Source organism: Cydia fagiglandana, chromosome 20 (genome assembly GCF_963556715.1).
Source record: "Cydia fagiglandana chromosome 20, ilCydFagi1.1, whole genome shotgun sequence".
Lineage (NCBI taxonomy): Eukaryota > Metazoa > Arthropoda > Insecta > Lepidoptera > Tortricidae > Cydia > Cydia fagiglandana.
In genome coordinates, this window is record NC_085951.1 from 7,814,684 (window position 1) to 7,836,337 (window position 21,654).

The window sequence follows — 21,654 nt, forward strand, 5'->3', positions numbered from 1 at the left end:
TTAAAAAAGAATGCGCGCGAATTCAGCATATTGTAATATGCCTACTTGAATAATAAACTATGTTATTTTTGTCATGTAAAATAAAATTGTTTATATAATGTTCTTTTATTTTATTAATCCACGTGATTCTCAAAATGTACTGTTACAGTAGTACAGTAGGTTAATACAGCAGCACGTATCGTACATTTATCGATATCGATAAACAGTAGGTACTGGAAGTGTCGAGCCCTAGCGTTGTTTTTTTTTGTGTTGGTAGTATTGTGTGTGGTTTTTTTTTACAATTATGGACTGGATGCGAGATCTTTAAGCCTGTATTTGATGTGTTAGCATATGTACGTTCATAATTCGGTTCAAGGATTGTTCGAGAGTGCCGACTCTTAAAACGTAGTGATTATATTATGCTCTTTGGGTTGAAGTTTTAAAGTTGAGTGAAGTTTTGAAGTGGATGATTCACGCTGATCAACCCACGTGATCACCGATCAGCCGTCTAGCTAGTTTGACAGTGCACAACATTGTATGGGGACCTTGCACTTTGAGACTATGCGCTGAAACTTGGCACGTTGCAGAAAATATTAGACCCTCTTCTACCTTAAAAGTTTCGGACTCACTTCCACCTGGTGTAAGGTTTTTTATTTAGAAAATGATTAATTGAAAGAGGTTACTACCTTCATAAAACTATTCTACATATAGGTCGTATTTCGTATTTATTCTTCAGCTTTTCTAACTACAGATTTAATCAGTTTTTATTAATTCGGAGCTCTGTCTTCCCGTCGTATACGTATATTATAGTTAGCGATTGTAACAATGGCATCACTATTTCATTCAAGTGCCACTTAAACCAGGTGACAGCGGGCCATACGGGAAAACTATTGCTATTCGGGACGAGAGCCCTATTCAGACGTATAAATTACAGCTAAGCGACATAGCAGTCTCTTGTGATTTGCCATTCGCATAGTTATTTGGCTAAAATTGTACTGGCGTAAATTGCGTTATATTATAAATAAATAAAGTATTTAATTTATACCTTGAGTATAAAAATATACATAATTTATAAGACAGAGAAGATTGTAAAAATAGCACTCACATGAATTATAAATACGAGGCCTCACGTCAAAAATAAGATAACAGAAAAAATATCATATGAATAATAGGTATAAGTATCTTTAAAATCCGAATACCTCTTATTTCCAAACCTTCCCATGCGGAGCGAAACATGTATGGACGAAGAGATATTTATATACGTATACGTATTTCCTTATACATTGGGTTTTGTAAGACTTCTAATGAAACAAATAATGAAAGACGGGAGGATGTCGCATTTTTCTGTTTTCCGTCTACTTTTCGGCAATTTACTTTGTAATTATGTGTCTTGTTAGATATTACAATGGCTTTATTTAGGTATTTGCTGCATATTTGAAGTATTTCACTCGGGTAGAGTAGCACACGGAGCGCTGGTGGCCTAGCGGTAAGAGCGTGCGACTTGCAATCTGGAGGTCGCGGGTTCAAACCCTGGCTCGTACCAATGAGTTTTTCGGAACTTATGTACGAAATATCATTTGATATTTGCCAGTCGCTTTTCGGTGAAGGAAAACATCGTGAGGAAACCGGACTAATCCCAATAAGGCCTAGTTTACCCTCTGGGTTGGAAGGTCAGATGGCAGTCGCTTTCGTAAAACTAGTGCCTACGTCAAATCATGGGATTAGTTGTCAAGCGGACCCCAGGCTCCCATGAGCCGTGGCAGAATGCCGGGATAACGCGAGGAAGAAGAAGAGTAGCACACGTATGTATTTTTGTAAATAAATGAATTATTTAGGTATATTTTTGACAAAAAAGGTACCGTAAAATAGGGTGAGTTGGGTGAAATTTGACTTTCAAACCTCGATAAAATTTTATTGTTACATGTGAAAACTGAATGGTGTATATATATAATAAGTGGTTCACGTTTGTATTTTATTTTGGGTAGTTCCATTTCATAACTTTGTCGATAAAGAGGAAAACCCACCTCACCCCGTAGTGCCTCGTATTTGGGGTGAGAGGGTTTTTCATACAACGGTGATTTTGGAAGATTGGTGGATCGATTTTTTTTTTATTATGCGTTACTATAGCCCCATTTTAAATTGGAATACATTATTTTTGTAGCAGTAGCCTTAAAATCCCTTCTCACCCCCCTCTCAAACCTTCTCTCTCCATTCATAACCCAACTCTCCCCGCGAAACCTACTCACCCCATTTTACGGTACAACGGAAAAATTTAGAATAAAAATACGGGCACAAAAAATTCTGCCGCTAAAAATACAAACAAACTGGTAAAATACAATAGGGTTTAATCAACACCGCAGCACCTAAAATCCGAACAAAAAGGACGTTTTAGTTGTCTGTGACCATGTCCGGTAAAATAAAACTGGCGTCGAATATTGAATATAAATAGACCTTACTATATTATTATAAAAACTTTTTACAAAAAAAAGAAAACCGACTTCAAAAAGGATGAAATAAAATATTATCCTTTTTAAGTCTATGCGTTACCAACTGATATGTTTGAAGTCGGTGCCAAGCCAACTTATGAAGCATACCTACCATGATTTTGGTACGATTCAATAAGTATGTACGTTGGATTGCCTTACACGACGACAATGAACGTACTTTTTGTAGGTACAGTCAACGTTAAAAGTATGTTTACACTTTTCGTCTTATTACAAAGGAGTAAGGTGCAAAAGTGTAAACATATCTTTGACGTCGACTGTACCTGAACACACGATCAAACCTTCTTGGCACAGTCCGTACCATGTTTGTCGGCACGCAAGCGTGGGATTGGGACTGAGTTATTTCCCGTCCCTTATTCAGAGGACTACATTTCAAAATATAAAACAATTCAAAGAATTTACCTTGTTGCCAAATTTCACCTAAATCGGTTCAGTTGTTTAGCCATGAAAAGGCGACAAAGAGGCAGACAGAATTACTCACACATTTATAATAGTTATTAGTACAGTTCTAATGGGATTTATAGTCATAAAGCTGATTATTTTTGACGGGTATTGTTACTACTTGGCTTGGCACCGACTTCAAACATATCAGTTGGTAACGCATAGACTTAAAAAGGATAATATTTTATTTCATCCTTTTTGAAGTCGGTTTTCTTTTTTTTGTACAAAGTTTTTATTTTTCCATTTTTAGTTTTAATGCATTGTTAAGAGCGCGACGCATGAATGAAAAACAACATCATGATTAACATTAAATGCGTGTACCTACTTTAATAAATATGTAATCAGGAATTTTCTCGAGTCCGTCTGGGAAATTATAATTCCTGTCACTACACTAAATCCATCCTCCGCCCCGCCACTGACCCAATCTCTCAACCCCCCGATAACTCTACCTCACAGCGCATCAACCCCTGATCCATCAACCCCTCGACCCTGAACCAGCAGCCCTTCAACCGCCATTCCCCGACCCCTTTAACTCCTAACCCTAACCCCCGATCAGTAGCCTTACCAGCTTACCAAGAGTTTGACATTGATTTATTCGCTAGCGTGCATGTCAATGTCAAACTCGTGGTAGGGCTACACTTGCACTACATCAAATTGGCGGTTTTCGGAAGCAAATGCTCGAGTTACTTTAGAAAAACCGAAATCACTTTACACGTGCCTTTAAAAACTGAGGAGTTCCCTCAATTCCTCATGGATTCCATCATCAGACCAGAACCAAAAATAATACGGAAACACCTTGGAGGTAACTCCTTCCAAACAAAAAAAGAATTACTCAAATCGGATCACAGGTGCCGGAGTAATCGCTGAACATACTACATTTCAAAAAATCATCATCATTATCATCAAAACAATCATCATCATCAGGTCTACTTCATCAAAGTGGTGGTTTTCGGGAGAAAATGCTCGAGTTGCTTAAGAAAACACCCAAATCACCATGCATGTGCCTTTAAAAATTGAGGAGTTCCCTCAATTCCTCATGGATTCCATCATCAGAACAGAACCAAATTAAAATGGGACCAACTCGGAGGTAGCTCCTTTCAAACAAAAAAAGAATTACTCAAATCGGACCACGGATGTCGGAGTAATCGGTGAACGTACATAGAAAAAAAAAAAAAAAGCCACAACCGAATACAGAACCTCCTCCTTCTATGAAATGGAAGTCGGTTAAAAATAAAATTTTTCTTTAATAGCACTGCGAATACTCAACTTTAATACTTTGTTTGCAGGCATGCGAAGATCAGCGCAAGGCCCAGCGCCCCGAACATGCCTTGTATGCGGGGAAACGGCGCGCCTCCTGTCTCCCCTACGGACCTGCTCCATATGCCGGCATTCAGCTTGTCCTAAGTGCGTCATCGACACTAATGTCCACAGGTGAGACCCTATCAAAGACCCTAAAGGCCCCAATACATAGTGGCTAACGATGGACCATGTCAAGCCAGTGCCATAGGCGACTACGTGAACGCTTCGCCAAGATTTCTTTGAAGTGTCAAAAAATCCGACAACATCATGATTGCGCACCAGTCGCACCACGATAGACCACTGATGGCTTTTCGTCCGCCATTGTATACCATACCATTGCCTCCTGTACACAATGGCGATGGCTTGTCATGGGCCATCCTTGAACACTGTTACGCCTTTAGGTGCAGGCTCCACGTCGGGAACTTTTGTGTCCAAACAACGCGCTTCCTGTCTTCCTACGGCTTGCCCTAACCCTCCAAGGCACATTTTACGATAGCAGGCGTGGCTCACTCCGCGATATCGTCGCTTTGCAACAGGTAGCTAGCACTAGCACTAGCACGAGTACATCCGTTCCACACCAATTTTGGTGGCTAGCCATAAGCCGCGAGTGGCGCTGTCGCCACCTAGCGGCCATATCTGTCCTGATCGTAACAGACGCGTTTTATTAGAGAGTGAGTCTTCTGTATTGTGTCTGTAACACTATTATTTATTCTGTGACGGTAGTCAGAAAGCTGCATATTGCGACGCAGGCATGAGCATTTGCGATTAAAGTTACCTGAGTAACCCAAATAGATTATGTTAAAGTTACGCAGATAGATACGGCCAAAAATACTTCGCACAGATCGGGTACCTAGTGAGTATATAGCTAATATGCAAATAGGACTGATTAATTCTGGAGTTAACCGAGGTCTGCGAACGATTGACGTGCGTTCGAGCGGACGAGCGCCTGACGATCCAATATCACTTTCGGGACGTGGTTACAGACATAATAGAAATGTACATCACTTTAAACGTGACGTTCAGTTAAAAATGTATAATATTGCATGTTTTTACTGCAATATTTCACCCTTTTCTGTTGCCGCGGAGAAATGAAACAATAACATTGGTTCAAGGCGAGCTACTATTTCATAATACCAATTCCTAGAAACATTTATTTATCGTAAATCGTTGTTTTACGGTTGTGCCAGCAGAAGAAGCAAAGCGGAGAAGGCGCTCATAATAATACAGAACCATATTGTTTATATTCTTAAAAATCACACGAAGCCGCCGCTCCGCTCTCACACAATCTGAGTTATGCCTTCATCATAAAACAACATGCTTTAAATTAATATTGTCTTCGGTTACCGCGATAATTACCCATGACATAAAATAAAACTATTGAATCGGATTATATCGCGTAGATATTGAATTATACGCGTATGGTTGTATATGAATTCAATATACGCCATATTATAATCCGTTTCAATAGTTTTATTTCATAAATTACATTAAATTAAGTATGAGTATTAACGTAACATTTACCTGTATATGTCTGGTAGGTACTCGTTTTCAGTGCTAAAAATTTACAAAGCAAAGAGAGCGACTAAAGTTAGGATTTTAAATGACAAGTAGGCGTCCCCGTGCAAGGTTTAATAAGATTTACTTAACCCTTAAAAAAACAAGGGAGAAAAGTGGTACTGGTGCTCGACGCGGTCCCAGTACATGTCACCTTGAAACTTAAGTCATTGTCAATAGAGGTGACAGCAGGGTGTCATCTATTGGGCATTAGCATGTCGAGCACTAGTACCACCACCTATATTTCCTACTATCATTTCGGTTTTATCCAAAAATTAAATTTGGTCAAAATTTTGAACATATGTCCATCCTATTAAGGTTAGGCAACATGTCACATAATCTTCGGGCGCAGCACGGTTCCATGTTTATCGCCTATCACTAATATCACTATGCGCGTCCCTTTCGCAGTTACATACTTGTTAGAACGTGACAGGCATGGTGACAAGCGATAAAAACGCGACTGTGCTACGCCGCCTGCAGTCTCTTTGTCCTGTCGTCGCGTCGTTGTTGTAACTAAGTGCCACTTAGCAATTAGTATCTATGGGCAATCGTAGTTAACTGTAGGCAGGTAGCTTAATTAGTAATTACCGAGCTCTGGTTACGGAGACCCGATCTTGGCTATAATTAATTAATTACTTAAGAATAGTGCGTAGACTATGCTAGTACTTATACGAGTATCTAACTAAAGATTAACCGTGAAATCGTGAATATGCTTTATTGAAAAGATGGTTTACAATAACGATGAAGATTGAAAAAAAATGACTACTTATGAAATAAAACTATTAAAACGAAACTTAACAAGTAAACATAAAAATACCTAAAATAAACCTTGGCCTCTTGATAAGGTGCCCATCACGCAGGCAGCATTCCCGATATGTACGAAACGAACGTACGAAAATTAATTTTAATATAACATAAAAAAATAATATAAATCAAACTACCGGCGCGATTCGAACTTTAAGATATCGCGCCGTTAGACATTCACTAGATATGAAATAGTAAAGATATGTGACATTCCACGGCAAAGGTACCTTATGGCAGCTGGCGCTTACGCTTATTATTAACGCCGCTCCAAGATTCAGTCGGGGTAATGGTACCTTTCGCCGTGGAACGTCACATATCTTTACTATATCTTATCTAGTGCATCTCTAATTCATTTCCCGAATCGCGCCGTACAACCGACCGCAAGTACTGCAACTTAATCCGCGCTTTCGCAGAATTTACACGCGTATTCGGGAAAAGAGATAATCACAAGATCTAGAGACGATATAGAGATCAACTAGATTTACATTAGATATCGACTAGATGTGACTTGGATATCTAAGTCATAACTTGTCGAAATCGTTCAAGAGGACCTCCAGAATCGCGGAAACGTCAAATTTGACATATCTATCTTACAAATATCTTTAAATTATCCATATCGGAACTTATTGAGGTCTAGCAGAGATCTAATTCATTTTCAGAATCGAGCCGTTATTGTTCTAAATTAATATTATTTCCTATCCGCATTTTTATGTTCAGTCGATGTCAAATATATGATTTTTATATTTTTCGACTTATTACAAACGAGTAAGGTGCAAAAGTGTAAACATAGTTTTGACGTCGCCTGTTCAATGGAAATAATACCTTCGACCTGCGATATTATATTCCGAGCATAGACTGACAGGCCTATTCGGATTTCGAGATAATCACAAGATCTAGAGACGATATAGAGATCAACTAGATTTACATTAGATATCGACTAGATGTGACTTGGATATCTAAGTCATAACTTGTCGAAATCGTTCAAGAGGACCTCCAGAATCGCGGAAACGTCAAATTTGACATATCTATCTTACAAATATCTTTAAATTATCCATATCGGAACTTATTGAGGTCTAGCAGAGATCTAATTCATTTTCAGAATCGAGCCGTTATTGTTCTAAATTAATATTATTTCCTATCCGCATTTTTATGTTCAGTCGATGTCAAATATATGATGTTTATATTTTTCGACTTATTACAAACGAGTAAGGTGCAAAAGTGTAAACATAGTTTTGACGTCGCCTGTTCAATGGAAATAATACCTTCGACCTGCGATATTATATTCCGAGCATAGACTGACAGGCCTATTCGGATTTCGAGATAATCACAAGATCTTGAGACGATTTAGAGATCAACTAGATTTACATTAGATATCGACTAGATGTGACTTGGATATCTAAGTCATAACTTGTCGAAATCGTTCAAGAGGACCTCCAGAATCGCGGAAACGTCAAATTTGACATATCTATCTTACAAAATAAATATCTTATATTATCCGTATCGGAACTTGTTGAAGTCTAGTAGAAATCTAATTCATTTTCCGAATCGAGCCGTGATTGTATTGCTGTAATAAAATAAGCCTGTGCGACTTTTTATGTGATTGAGTTGATAGAGTTAGACCAAGACAAGTCTGCAACGATTTTTATAGCACACGGAGTGCAAGTGTTATTTATACGTCATAAAGTCATAGAGGTGTGACGTTTAAAATAACGCTTGCATTAAGTGTGCTATCAAAATTGTTGCAGACTTGTGTTGGTCTAACTAACCTATCTATATGTATATTTTGCCTCACTCAAGGAGAAGTTGAAAAAGTTGTGGTTATTAGACTCCTGATGTAGTTAGAACTGAATACTTTATATGTATATATATATATTTATATATAGTTTATATGTTTATGTATACATATATGTATATGTGTATTTTATGTAAGTATATGTCTAAGTATATATATGTATAGGTATGTTATAGTTTATGCGTATTTATACTATTTATTAATATGTACCTAGTACTGGTTTTTTTTTTCTTTAAGTACTTATTTGCTCTCGTCGTCCTTTATGTGTATCCAAAATTCTCATAGTGCTATTTGTCCATATTAAATTGTCTTTCACCTGTTAGTATCTGATCCTTTCGCATTTTCTCAAAGGTTAGCTGGAAGAGATCCCTTTTAGGGATAAGTTCGCCTTTGTACATAACATTTTTATTTTTGTTTTGTTTTTGTCCATTTTATGTAAACCTGTTTATGTGCAATAAAGTGACATACATACATACATACATACATATGTATATATCTTTGAAAAGCAGTTAGTTTTATTACAGTACCTCGTAAAGAGCGTTTAAAAACATAAAAGGGTTTGCTACAATGTTGCTACGGGCTACGAAGTGCTACGAAGCGTAGCACAGCAATTCTAGCATGTTTTTCTACCTTGGCACGACTCGCAAACATAATACTACGTACTATTAGAAGTATTTGAACAAATTAAATTACAGTGAAACCTGGTGAGAAACCTCTATAGCTGGGACTCATGGTGCGGTCCCGACACTTTAGCACTGAATTACCTGTGTTAGTGAGATAAAACGAACCTCTATAACTGAGATTAATTGTTGTGATTTTATAGTCAGATTTACCTCTATAATTGAGACAGAGAGTGTATTTTACCTCTTTTACTGAGACTATATTTAAAAGATTACATTTTCCTAAGGGCATTTCTCAGGAGGGCCGTTTTTACGTGTCCGGGGCAGTAATTGATTGAATTTACTGTTCAATAAATCTGACTTAATTTAGGCATGATCTTCAGCTTATATTCTGTCTAGGACACTATTAAATTATTTATTTATTATTTAAATAATACAAGAAAAAGAAATTCAAATGCCAAAAATGATGTTCGGTGGGCGTGTCTCGCACCCAGATTTTATGAAACAAAAAATTATTACTCAAGACGGGGCATTAGATCGGAGTTATTATGGGTATTCACGCATAGGGTATTAGTTAGCTTATCATATTCTTTATATCACAATAATGTGTTTGCTCAACACATTGAATAAAACCAAATTTACGATGTGTCCCGGGCTAGTGACTGATATCGGTGTAATTTGCAAAACATGTCAGTACTCCTTCAAAGTTGTAGACCAGGAACTCAGTGTCTCAAACATAGTATGCTTTAGTTGTGCCTTAACCGTTGAATAAAGTAAAGGTACAGTCACAGTACAATAAAGTGATTTTTTAAACGTTTCTCCGTCCTTCGCTGGGTTTGGTCCTATGTTTTTTTGAGATCGGTGGTGCAATTTACTCCGAAAGTTTTAGTGCAATTATCGTTATGTAAGTGATTAAGAAGTCATCGAAAGTACGTAAATCCACCATTATTACATCTCCTCTATATCGTTCATGCTATTTCTGTAATTGCTAAAAAGCTATTAATTTTGATATCGCTGGTGTTGATTTCCCTGGTTTCGGTGGATTTTTTGACCACCGATATCAAAAAAGTGATCACTGAATTCAAATCCTGCTTTGTAAACTAGTTTGTTGTACTAATTTATTGTGTCTAAAAAGTGAAAGATACGTTGTACAAACGTAAAATTATGTTTGTAAGTAAATTATGTCATAGTAGGTACACAAAATCACTAGTTCACTATGAGTAGTTTTTTAAACCAGACGTATAGACCCAGTGTTTCTTTCTCTGTCTTGATATTCTTTTCCAACCAATTAAGTAAATTATGTTCGTTGTCCTCTGTATCACCGGAGGCCCTACACCTCGATACCTTTAAACATGTCAGCCATGTTAAATAAATGTAGTCAATTAGATCCCACTTCTTTTAAAATAACTTGTGTATGTAAGTACTATGCAAGGTGAACCCTTCGAAGAACAAGGGATTAAAAATAAAATAGCATTCTAATGTCGAGATCGCTTCAAAGGCACTGAGCGTACCTACTGATCGATATTTCTAAAGCATAGCCATAGACACAAATTGAACACAGCAAATGTTTTAACAATCCTCAATGTCTTATGTCTTTGTCAACAACTTTGTTACAATTTAGCTCAAGTGTTTGAGGGTGCTGGAGATCATAATTAATTGGTAATTGAATCTTCAAGCATTACTCGACTACTTCAAATATTATAGTTTTAAATTGACGGAGTTCACGCTTTTAAACTCTTTTATTAAAAAAATACTTGTTTTCCGTATTGCATCACATTGCTTTATAAGTACATTAAATATTTAATGAGCATTGAACACCACTCACGAGTGTGTTGTTTATCGGGTGCAGGTAACATACGTTTTTTTTAGATGCGTGTGCGGTCGGATTGCGTGAAACAAACATCTTCTCCTTCATGGATATAATAATGCAATGAATAAATGATTATAATGTGCTAATTTGTGGTCGAGAATGTCGACATGTCTAAAACTCGTTTCAGGACCACACATCACCCTATTATATGAAGCCAGTCATATAGTGTGGGATATCTTCTAGAGATGTTGATTTACAAGCCGTAATTTGGTTATTTTAAAATTTTGAGTCTATATCTATTAAATTTATGTAAGCTTTCGAGATCATTAGCCGTGTTACATCGCTTATCAACAAATAGGATTGAAAAATATGATTACGATAATTATATAATTGAAATATAAAACCTAAATGTGATTTTGGTGTAAGCATTATTGGATTCGGTGACGCAAATTGATTTTAGTGCCTGCGCATGATTTCGGTGTTTTTTTAATCTCAAATATCTTGAAAACTATAAGGTTCTAATGGAGGCCTCCACTACCAATATTTTTTATATTAAGGGTAGATTTTAGGAAACAAACTCGCATATTATATAAGTTAAAAAAAAATTTTGGCACCGAAGTCAGGCACCGAATGTCATCTCTGAGAATCGCCCCTAATTGTTTTTTTAGAATTTTATAAGAATTGGCCTCTGTATCTGAGATAATGTCAGTCTATGACCTCTCTAACTTGGACTTTATTGATCAGTTTCCGTATTCCTACTAAGTAACTCTTAGTCTATCCATAAATTCCGCATTTGCTTAATTGTGTCTAAACGACTTCAAGTTTCATTTAGTTAGGTACTTTATGTAGTTAAAACTATCGAAACGAAAGCTGAAATCTTGACACGAATAAACACATTTTCATTTACTTAATAATTTTCTAAGAGGCAATGAAGTCCGTATCAAATTTAATTGAAAATAAACTATCATTTGAAGATAGAATCATTCAAAATAAATTTAAAGAAATAATTAACAGACTTAAAAATATTTAGGGACAAGTATTATTTTACCTTATTTATTTTTAAAGATAATTACAAAATACCTTATTAACCACCTCTATAACTGAAATCCATCCCCTATTCTCACCTCTATTAATGGGGCCCTCGGTAAATGAGACAGAAATTTATTTGTACCTGACTAACTGAGAGCCTGGGTAAGTGGAAAACCTCTTTAAATTAGACAAATCTGCTCGTCCCTTGAAGTCTCACTTATCCAGGTTTCACTGTATTATTTTTTTAGAAAATATTTTAATTTGTTTTTACTGGAGGCCTTGGTCACTTTTTCTTAGTATATGACATTTATTTCAGTTTATAATACTACGTAGTCAACTAACCCTTGGCATCAGTACCGTCTTTACCATAAGGGCACACGGGGCCTATGTCCAGGACCCACATCCTCAGGGGGTCCCGAAGGACAGACAATAACAGCTTAATTTAGTTTCCAAAAGGGCCCCAATTTCTTATGTGCCCAAGGGCAGCATAGTTAAAGACGGCCCTGCTTGGCATGAATAACTAGCAATATAATAACTATGGCAATATATTACTAGTATAGTAAAATAAATACATGAAAACAGTGTGAATAATATTATTTATTTACCAATAACAAATAAAGTGATAATAAAAACAACATTAAAATTAAAACTAAAATTTAATAGAACTTATAAATAAATTCATTTATTCGCGACCAACTTGGATCAATAGTGTTAGTGACAATTTTATCTTAAGGCTAATGTTAGTCTATAATACAGGGTGATTCAGGAGACGTGAGCAGGACTAACACTGCGCATTTCGTAAATTATAAGCAACTGTTTCGTATCAGTATTAGTGCGGTGCAGTGCAAATTTCTAGTCGTGTTGAAAAAAAAAGTTATTAATTTATTTACGACATGCATGGTTACCCTACAATTAGAATACTACTAAACTACCGATATTCTGTGTCAAATTGAATGTCATCACGGTCTGGTTACTTTTGAAAACTCGTATCTCACTCAAGTTTGACAGTTTATTTTCTTCGTAATCAATATGCTGTCATTGCGGTTAAAGAGGTTTTATGTTTATTAATTAGATCTTGTAGGGTGACCATGAGTGCAATTTGCCCTCGCCAAAAATTTAAAATATAGGAAAAAATGTGCTTTTTTCACCTTAATACGACAGTGATAGATCAATTATCAGTTACTGAGTGTGCAGGATTAGTCCTGCTCACGTCTCATGAATCACCCTGTATACACAATTCTTTACTTACTAGCTAATTAACTACTACAATATCATTTCATATAATGTAGGCTGGTGTAGGTTAATCTCAAAACGGTCAAATTAATCTTACCCCAAACCTTTCAACAACAAGACAACGACAAGACTCACCTGTCGTTAAAAATATCCAGCTACTATAAATATGATATTACCCAGTTATTATAAATATACGTACCTAAAGAATAATCCAGTACAAACAAGCAAAATATAGAATGCCTAACAATAACAACTCATATTCCAAAAACAACTTTTTTACACGACCTCTTTAGTATTCAATAGATAGCAAATATTATAAACCTTAGAAATAAACATAATCCAAAGAAACGATGAATCGATCATGCGAATACGATCAGTGTTGCCAACTTGGCATAAATGATGCCAGATCTGGCATATTTTCACTCGCTTTGACACCAAAATTTTCCATTTAGCATCTAGCATATTTTTAGCATAAGATTTCAGCAACTTGGCAACAACAATATGCGCCATCGCCTTATGTGGTTCATATTTTCATATGAATTTTGACTTTTGTGGGCGGATGGACGTCGATGGACGTGTATAATTTTTATTAATGGCAACTAAATTCAGTTAAATTGACCTCTGATTTTTTCGTGGATCAGGTTGGTCGAAAATTGTCCCATCTGATCATCATCATCATTTTTTAGCATATATCAAATCAAAAGTCTAGCATTTTTTCAAAATCCGTATTGGCAACACTGAACATGATGGAATATTTTTACGACAGGTTACGATTGAGTGCTCGCATGATATTGTTTGGTATCATCATCAACACTGTTTTCCTACGCCATTACTCAAATGTTTGGGAATTGGGAGACACCCCTATTTTTTAGGGTTACGTAAAACCATCGGCTGCCAACGGAATGCTTCAAGTAGAAATGGGCCGAACCTGGCCGAACATGAAATTTGCGGAATATGAATTCTTCTTCTTCTTAGTCGGCGTCTTCATTGCTGAAGGTCGTGTCTAGTTTGAAGAGTTTCCTGCGCGGTGTACCATGCTTTTCCAAGTGTTCCTGTCCTCGGCGGTCTTAATAGCTTTAGGTATTAGCAAGCCGGTGATGGTTTTTATCAAGTCTGACCACCGGGTAGGCGATCGACCGCGTCCTCGTTCCCCTTCGACCTTACCAACTACCATCAGCTTTTCTAAGCTATCCGGGTCTCTACGAGCGACGTGTCCGAAATACATAAGGTTCCTCTGATAGCAGATAGTAGACGACAGCCTTGTGGTTATTCCGAGCTCTTTGAGTATGGACACGTTGGTCCGGCGTGCGGTCCAGGGAATTCGCAGCATACGTCTCCAACACCACATCTCAAATGCGAATATGCGGCCGAATATGAATGTTTCTAGTTCGTGTACGCGTTCTTAAAACGCGAGAGTTTAAAGTGTTATGAAGTTATGACGTTACTAAAGGGCTCGATTCGGATTTTAAAATAGACATCTACCTATTAGATATCTTTTAGACATCACCAAGATACGATAACGATATGTTTAAGATCTAACCTGTCAAATTTGACATTTGCGCGATTCTGGAGATACTCTTGAACTATTTCCACAGGATATGACTTAGAGATCCAATTCACATCTACATAATAGATATCTTACTCTATCTAACGTAAAAGTGACATTGGTTGCCCGAATTGCGCTGCAAAAGAGAACTAGGTGATATCTAAACTATAACGTATCTGGAATGGATCTAGTACGTATTTCTTGTGAATATCTTGAAGTTCGAATACGGCAGTCAATGTCGCGATAATACTTAATACTTACCTACAGAACTTTCGTCTGCGGCTCCGACTCACACTTGGCTGATATTTTCAAGGCACTTCTCCTGAAAGTAAGGGGAGCGCTCTCAGACAGCTTTTCAAAGGTTGAGTGTTGATTGTAATACGTTGTATGGGTGCGGATATCTTAAAATATTCTTTGAGGTACCTACTTAGACCGTACAATGTGGGTATCATAATTTTATTACATTATAATTGTTGTACTTTACGTTCTTATTTGTGTCTGGACTTACTTACCTTTGCTTTTCTGAATATTTGCGGATCTAGGTGTTTTTTTTCGGTCACAAATGGTTAAAAATATGCCCAGAAAAAAATATCATCGGCTTTAAATTCCGAAAAAAGGTTTAATACACGAAACAAAATGCGAAATGCTTCTATTATTGATTTAGAGTTTATTTATTAATTTCGAAATTTACACAAAATATGATAGGTAAATAAACTTTTAGCTGTTTAGGTATTTCTAACTCACGGGATTCACTCTTTTACAGATCACCAATCCGATCAAGAGAGCAATACATATGCAATCTCTGCGCGGAGACACGTGAGATGTGGAAAAAGTCCGGAGCATGGTTCTTCAAGTCTCTTCCTAAGTACATACTCCCGGAGAGGCGACAGACCGGCCAATACGCGGACAGCAAACTTGCCAGGTCCCTTCAACAGGTAAGAATGAAGGTAAGAAAACTAAAAAAAAGGTATGGCTAAGTTTAACATGTAATTCTCTCAAGTCTCTCCTTAACCACTCTCGAAGAGGCGACAGACGGTCCATTAGACTTGCAAAAGTCACTTCAACAGGTAAGAAAGAAGGTAAGAAAACTAAAAAAACTGGTATGGCTAGAAGTTAACGATGTAATTCTTTAAGTCTCTTCCTACATATACTCTCGAAGAGGCGACATCAGATGGTCCGTTAAACTTGCCAGGTTCCTTCAACAGGTAAGAATGAAGGTAAGAAAACTAAGAAAAAGGTATGGCCATGTTTAACATGTAATTCTTTCAAGTCTCTCCTTAACCACTCCCGAAGAGGCGACAGATGGTCCATTAAACTTGCCTTGTCACTTCAAAAGGTAAAGTTGAAGGTAAGAAACTAATCAGGTGTGGTACTTAGATGTAATGAATGTGATTATTTAAGTCCATTCTAAGTTAGCAAAAGGCCTTCCAGTCTATCTCGCGGGCGAGATACTGTCACGCCCTTTCTGTGCTAGGCCTACAGTGCGCGGATAGTAAACTTACCAGGTCACTTTACCAGGTAAGGATGAAGGTAAGAAACTAAACAGATGTGGTTGAAGTAAAAACTTGCGAAGAAGAATGTATGTATATAGCAATGGATAAAACCACACGCTAAAAGTACCTGCTGATGCCCTCATTGGCATGTTTTTACATAGGCATGTTTTTATAAGGCCATTTGAGAATGTATTTACCTTTGACTCTAAGTCTTATCGGCTAATGACTACTGACATCTATTACGCTAAATGTACAGTTCACTCTCTGTGAATGTTAAGCCATTTAGGGTCTAGCTAAGTTGGACATTCCATAGCGTAAGTATGGAATAACCAATTTAGCTAGGACCATGAATGGCGTAATAATCGCGGCGCTTGATGGCTGCATTGAGAGAAAAATCATCAAACGCCACCGTGCTACGCCGCCAGGAATTAAAAAACAGTTCTGTACTGGGGGAAAAAATGAAGTTTTAGTAATAATTATGGACGTTTCACTATTTCTGTAAAGTTTATTTATTTCTACAAACAGCTCAGTAATCCCAAATATAATTTCAACAAACAGATAATAGAAATTGCAGGACCTAATAGAAATTGCAAAAGTCAATTTGTTCCTATTAGTTAACTCTCCTTGTCCCCGGATTAAGTTTTTGTAATTCTAAGTGTATTTTTGTTGTACTTTTCTCTCAGTATGATGGTACATAATTTCTGCTAAGCGACAGACGGGACAGTAATTTGACTAAGCTTCGATAGCTCTTTTGTTTAGAGCGACAAAGCCAGTCCGCCAATTCCGGCACTGTTCATTGTTAGCAGATCTTTAGCAAAATGGCTTTGCTGTGCTTACAAGCATTTTACCTATCTATGTCAGTATTGTAAGTTCTTTACCTTTTTGTTATTAAATCCTCGGTCTCTTTTAAGCAAGAGTGATTAGGCTATTACTGAACCAGTGAGCTTCATACTCTGTCTTCACTTTCCATCAGGTGTGACTAGGGCTAATCGCCGGTCAGTTTATTATTTAAAAAAGAATATTTTACCGAATGTGTATGGACTCATCAAACTGATTAAGATTTAAGTATTAAGCGACTTTTAAAAATAACTTAAGTTTTAAGACGCAATATATTACTAGTATACTATATTTTTTAAAGTTTTCAAAGAAACTTTTTATCTTTTGAGGAGTACAATCTATGTTTTTTTTTTGTCGTGCTATAGGGGACACCCCGGTATATATTTTTTTATTCTACATATAATTTTATTATATTATAAGACTCTAGTACCATTCGAACTGTATGTAAAAATATTTATTTGATACTTAATATTACTGGCAGTACATCTCGAAGCCTAACACTACTAGCGGAAGCAGTTATAAAGTTGACCCAAAAAATTTTTATTAAGCTATGAGCTTCATCACATATGTTCCTTGAGTAATTCTAAGCATTTCAAGCCTGGGAGCCAATAAGAAATGTGTGTCTACTCGGATTTGTAATGGATTCAAACTTTCAACCCCTTTTTAACCCTGTTAGGGGATGAATTTTACAAAACGCTGAAATTACTTTTCCTGTCTTTTAATAATATCCCCAAATACAAAGATTCAAGTCCCGCGTTCAAAAATTTTTTTGATATCCATACAAACTTTCAACTCCTTTTTCACCACCTTAGGGGATGAATTTTCAAAAACGCTGAAATTAGTTTTCTTGTATTTTAATAATATATCGTTTTACGAAGTTTCAAATTCCTAGCTTAAAATAAAACTTGAACCCCATACAAACTTTCATCCCCTTTTTAACCCCCTTAGGGGTTGAATTTCTCAAAATCGCTTCTTATCTCTTGTACACTTTATAAATGTAATCTAGTGTGCAAATTTCAACTTTCTATCTTTTGTAGTTTCGGCTCCGCGTAGCAAAAATCTCCAACCAAATTTTTCACCTTTTTACGTTTTTCTTGTAAAATTACTATGAAATTGAAAAAACAAATATCAGCAATGAATTCTACGTCTTTGGTTTATACGAAAATGATACCAAACTTGCCCTAGTACCCACCAGGATCAGAGTAGATTTTTTTTAAAGATGACGGATGGCGGCCGTCTTTGTACCCCACCCTCCCCCCCACTTCACGCTAGAAATGCTTAGAATTACTCAAATATCAGATGTGATGAAGCTCATAGCTTAATAAAATTTTTTTGGGTCATGTATGGCAGCGTTACATAACTGACTCCAGTATACGCTGAGAGTAACTTCAAATCAAAAGCAGATTTAAGATCAGAGCGTACGTCTTAAATACCGGCAACGCACTTACAACCCGTTTGATGTTGCGGGTGTCCATGGGCGACGATAATCGCTTACCATCAGGCGATTCGTCTGCTCGTTTGCTTCCTATTGATATCACACAAAATATCTTTAACCTCCTGAGACTAAATGTACATATTCGTGCAACCTAATTTGAACCTTTCGTGAAACAAATAAAGTAGTATTTATTTTGCTTCATTGCTTTTCAAACAAACGAAATTCGTTCTAATTTACTTAATTAAAAAAACGTATTTAACTGATTTGCAAGACCGAAGTGATCCCATAAGTGTTCCGTAAACAAAGTTTTGTACGGGACACTAAAAATTAAGCTTTATACCGGGTGTGGCCTGTAACACGAGCAAATAATTAAAACATAGATTGTACTCCTCAAACGGTGACAATTTTGTTCAACAACTTTTAAAAATTATGAAGTATTTAGTCTCGCTATTTTGCATACAAAATAAATATTATCTTCAATGGACGCCACGACATATCATTGTGATTGACGTTGCTTGTCACCCCTTAAACATATCAAACTTCGCAATACATTGCGTCTTAGAATAAACTTTAAAGTGTATTAAAAATCAAACCACATGTTATTTTTAAATGTCGCTGAACAAATGTTGGTCAGTATGAGGAGTACAGCCTACAGTTTAATTTTTTGCTCATAGTACAAGCCACACCCGGTATGGTGGGTCTTAGGATGTTAAAGTTCGAATGCCGCTCTTGGCGGGAACCATAGTCTAATTATCTAATAAAACATGGTCTTCTCTTCCCAGAGTGACACAAGCCTACGTCATAATAACATGGCCGCTATATATAGCGCTATCGCACATTATCATATAGCGCTGTCGCATGATGACGTAGGCTTGTGTCAGTCACGTGACCACGAAAAGACGGGAAGAGAGTACCAGGCGGAGTATATTATTTTATTATACCATGGCGGAAACTATATTGGGATCCTCTCACAGTCCACATCGATGTGTCAGCACGATTTGGGTCATGGTCGCGAGTTCAAACTGTATGTTCTCTGAAGTAAGTAGGTCGAATAATTAGGAGGTACATTTTTATACAGTACAGTGTGATCAGAAAATATCTAAATAAGTTTTAAAAATGACAATGACAAAGTTGAAACGAATGTGTTGTTGTACCGTAAAATGGGGTGAGTTGGGTGAATGACTTTCAAACCTCGATAAAATTTTATTTATACATCTGAAAACTGAATGGTGTATAACTATAATAAGTGGTTCGGACGTTTGTATTTTAGTTAGTATTTTATTTTGGGTAGTTCCATTTCATAGCTTTGACGATAAAGAGGAAACACCACCTCACCCCGTAGTGACTCGTATTTGGGGTGAGAGGGTTTTTCATACAAAGGTGATTTTGGAAGATTGTTGGATCGATTTTTTTTATTGTGCGTATTACTATAGCCCCATTTTAAATTGGAATACATTATTTTGTAGAAGTAGCCTTAAAATCCCTTCTCACCCCCCTCTCAAACCTTCTCTCCCCATTCATAACCCAACTCTCCCCGCGAAACCTACTCACCCCGTTTTACGGTACCACACTCATTTCAGAGATTCATAAGGAAAATTGACGAGTTCATACAAACATATCAATATACTTTTCTTCCGTCTTACGAAAGACATAATAATTTTTTGATTGATTCTGTTCTTTATTTGATCCTGTGCTGGGAAAAAATCAAAAATACTGTCAGAAATTAATATGCCTCCTGTGGCCCGTTTCCGATTCAAGGGAAGTAATAAAAATAATTAAATAAATAATACTTGTGCCGTTGGATTTGGTGGACTTTGATGTTTAAGAGACATTAAAGGCAGGGACACACTTATCCCGCGTACGCAACGTATGCAATGCATTATGACATCTGAACCCTGAAAGTTGTATGCTTAGAAACATACTTGTCATGCGTTGCGTTGCGTATGACAAGTATGTTTCTAAGCGTACAGGGTTCAGTTCAGATGTCATAATGCATTGCATACGTTGCGTACGTGGGATAAGTGTCCTTTAATCTAATATTAATCCAATCCGACAAACAGCAGGCGTTTTATGGATGGCTTTATCCACGAATCCACGTGATAAAATAACTGTTACTTTTTAACACCGCGGGATTGAAAGTGACGGATACTGTTCTATTACGCTGTCACGTAGACAATAACGACCATGGGCCGATTGCATAACTACTTGTAACTAATAATATTAGCGGAAGTCTCTTTCCCATTCCTTTGATTAGAAAGAGACTTTCGCTAATATTATTAGTTACAAGTTGTTATGCAATCGGGCCCATATCATATCCGTGCTGCATTTTTCACAGGAGTCATCATGTTACTTTGACGGTTGGCGAATAGAGTCCCGGTCATGCACAGACAAAACATTCTCTAGACTGAGCATAGTCGCGCTACCCCCTCTGCCACGCATACGGTAATTTTATTCCATGTTCGAGTCGAAAGTGTCTTCGTGTGACATCCGTGTCTTTGAACGGACCAATCACGGCACGGGACTAGCAAAATAGTCGTATAAGAATTGATTTACTCAGCCTCTAATCGTATAACAGCCGAGTTACGGTTGTTGAAACACCAATATATCGTATAACAGCGGTTAACTCGACTATTTAGCAATTTTCGCTAATTAGTGCTATAATCATGTCGTATAAACGTTTATAGCACTATCTTTTAGCACTTTTATTCCACCTTTTAATAAATGCTGAATTAGCGCTACTAAATCTCTTTTATTCAGCATAATTGTTCTATTAAAATCATATAACAGCTATAGAATAGCTAATTGTCTGAATAAGGCGCTTTAATACAACTGTTACTCAACTCTCTTCTCTGTTGCTATAAAAGCCTATTAAAAGCAATCCAATAACCATTTGGCAACAATGCTGCTGTAACAGCGCGCTTATATCATAATTCGGGTAATGGGGCTCAAACCGCTGTTATAGGAGCTGAAGTGTATTTACAGGTTTTATTCAAAATGTATTCAGCTTAGAGTACTTTTAAAGAGTTTTGAACTACATTAACAGCACAAGTCAGCCATGTTGTACGTTTCAATATAGTCCGGTGGCCAACTGCATGAAACCCTACCTGATAAAAAAACAGAAAATCCTACTCTGTAGGGGTAGCTGACTTTTAGTAGCATCAACTGCTCTTGGTCGGCCGCGGCTTAATTTCGCAAATTTTGCGTAAATGGCAAAATAGTGGCACAAAAATTCATCAAAAAAAAAAACCCCATCGTATAATAGAATGAAACTTGCAGGG

The 21,654-nt window shown here is 36.8% G+C and overlaps 1 protein-coding gene and 1 long non-coding RNA gene across 3 annotated transcripts in view; one reads left to right on the forward strand and one right to left on the reverse strand.

Moving 5' to 3' along the window:
* The window catches only part of LOC134674520 (rabphilin-3A), a 92,043-nt gene that overhangs the window by 26,526 nt on the left and 43,863 nt on the right, over window positions 1-21,654 (forward strand). Inside the window, exons 3-4 of one of the 2 annotated variants that reach the window (XM_063532616.1) lie at window positions 4,211-4,355; window positions 15,375-15,558. In XM_063532616.1, coding sequence (XP_063388686.1) covers window positions 4,211-4,355; window positions 15,375-15,558 — 329 coding nt within the window. The remainder of the gene's footprint in view (window positions 1-4,210; window positions 4,356-15,374; window positions 15,559-21,654) is intronic. The other variant, XM_063532617.1, reaches the window with a different exon arrangement.
* The window catches only part of LOC134674585 (uncharacterized), a 254,701-nt gene continuing 234,503 nt past the window's right edge, over window positions 1,457-21,654 (reverse strand). The window contains exon 3 of the long non-coding RNA XR_010099633.1: window positions 1,457-1,635. This is a non-coding gene — a long non-coding RNA (uncharacterized LOC134674585). The remainder of the gene's footprint in view (window positions 1,636-21,654) is intronic.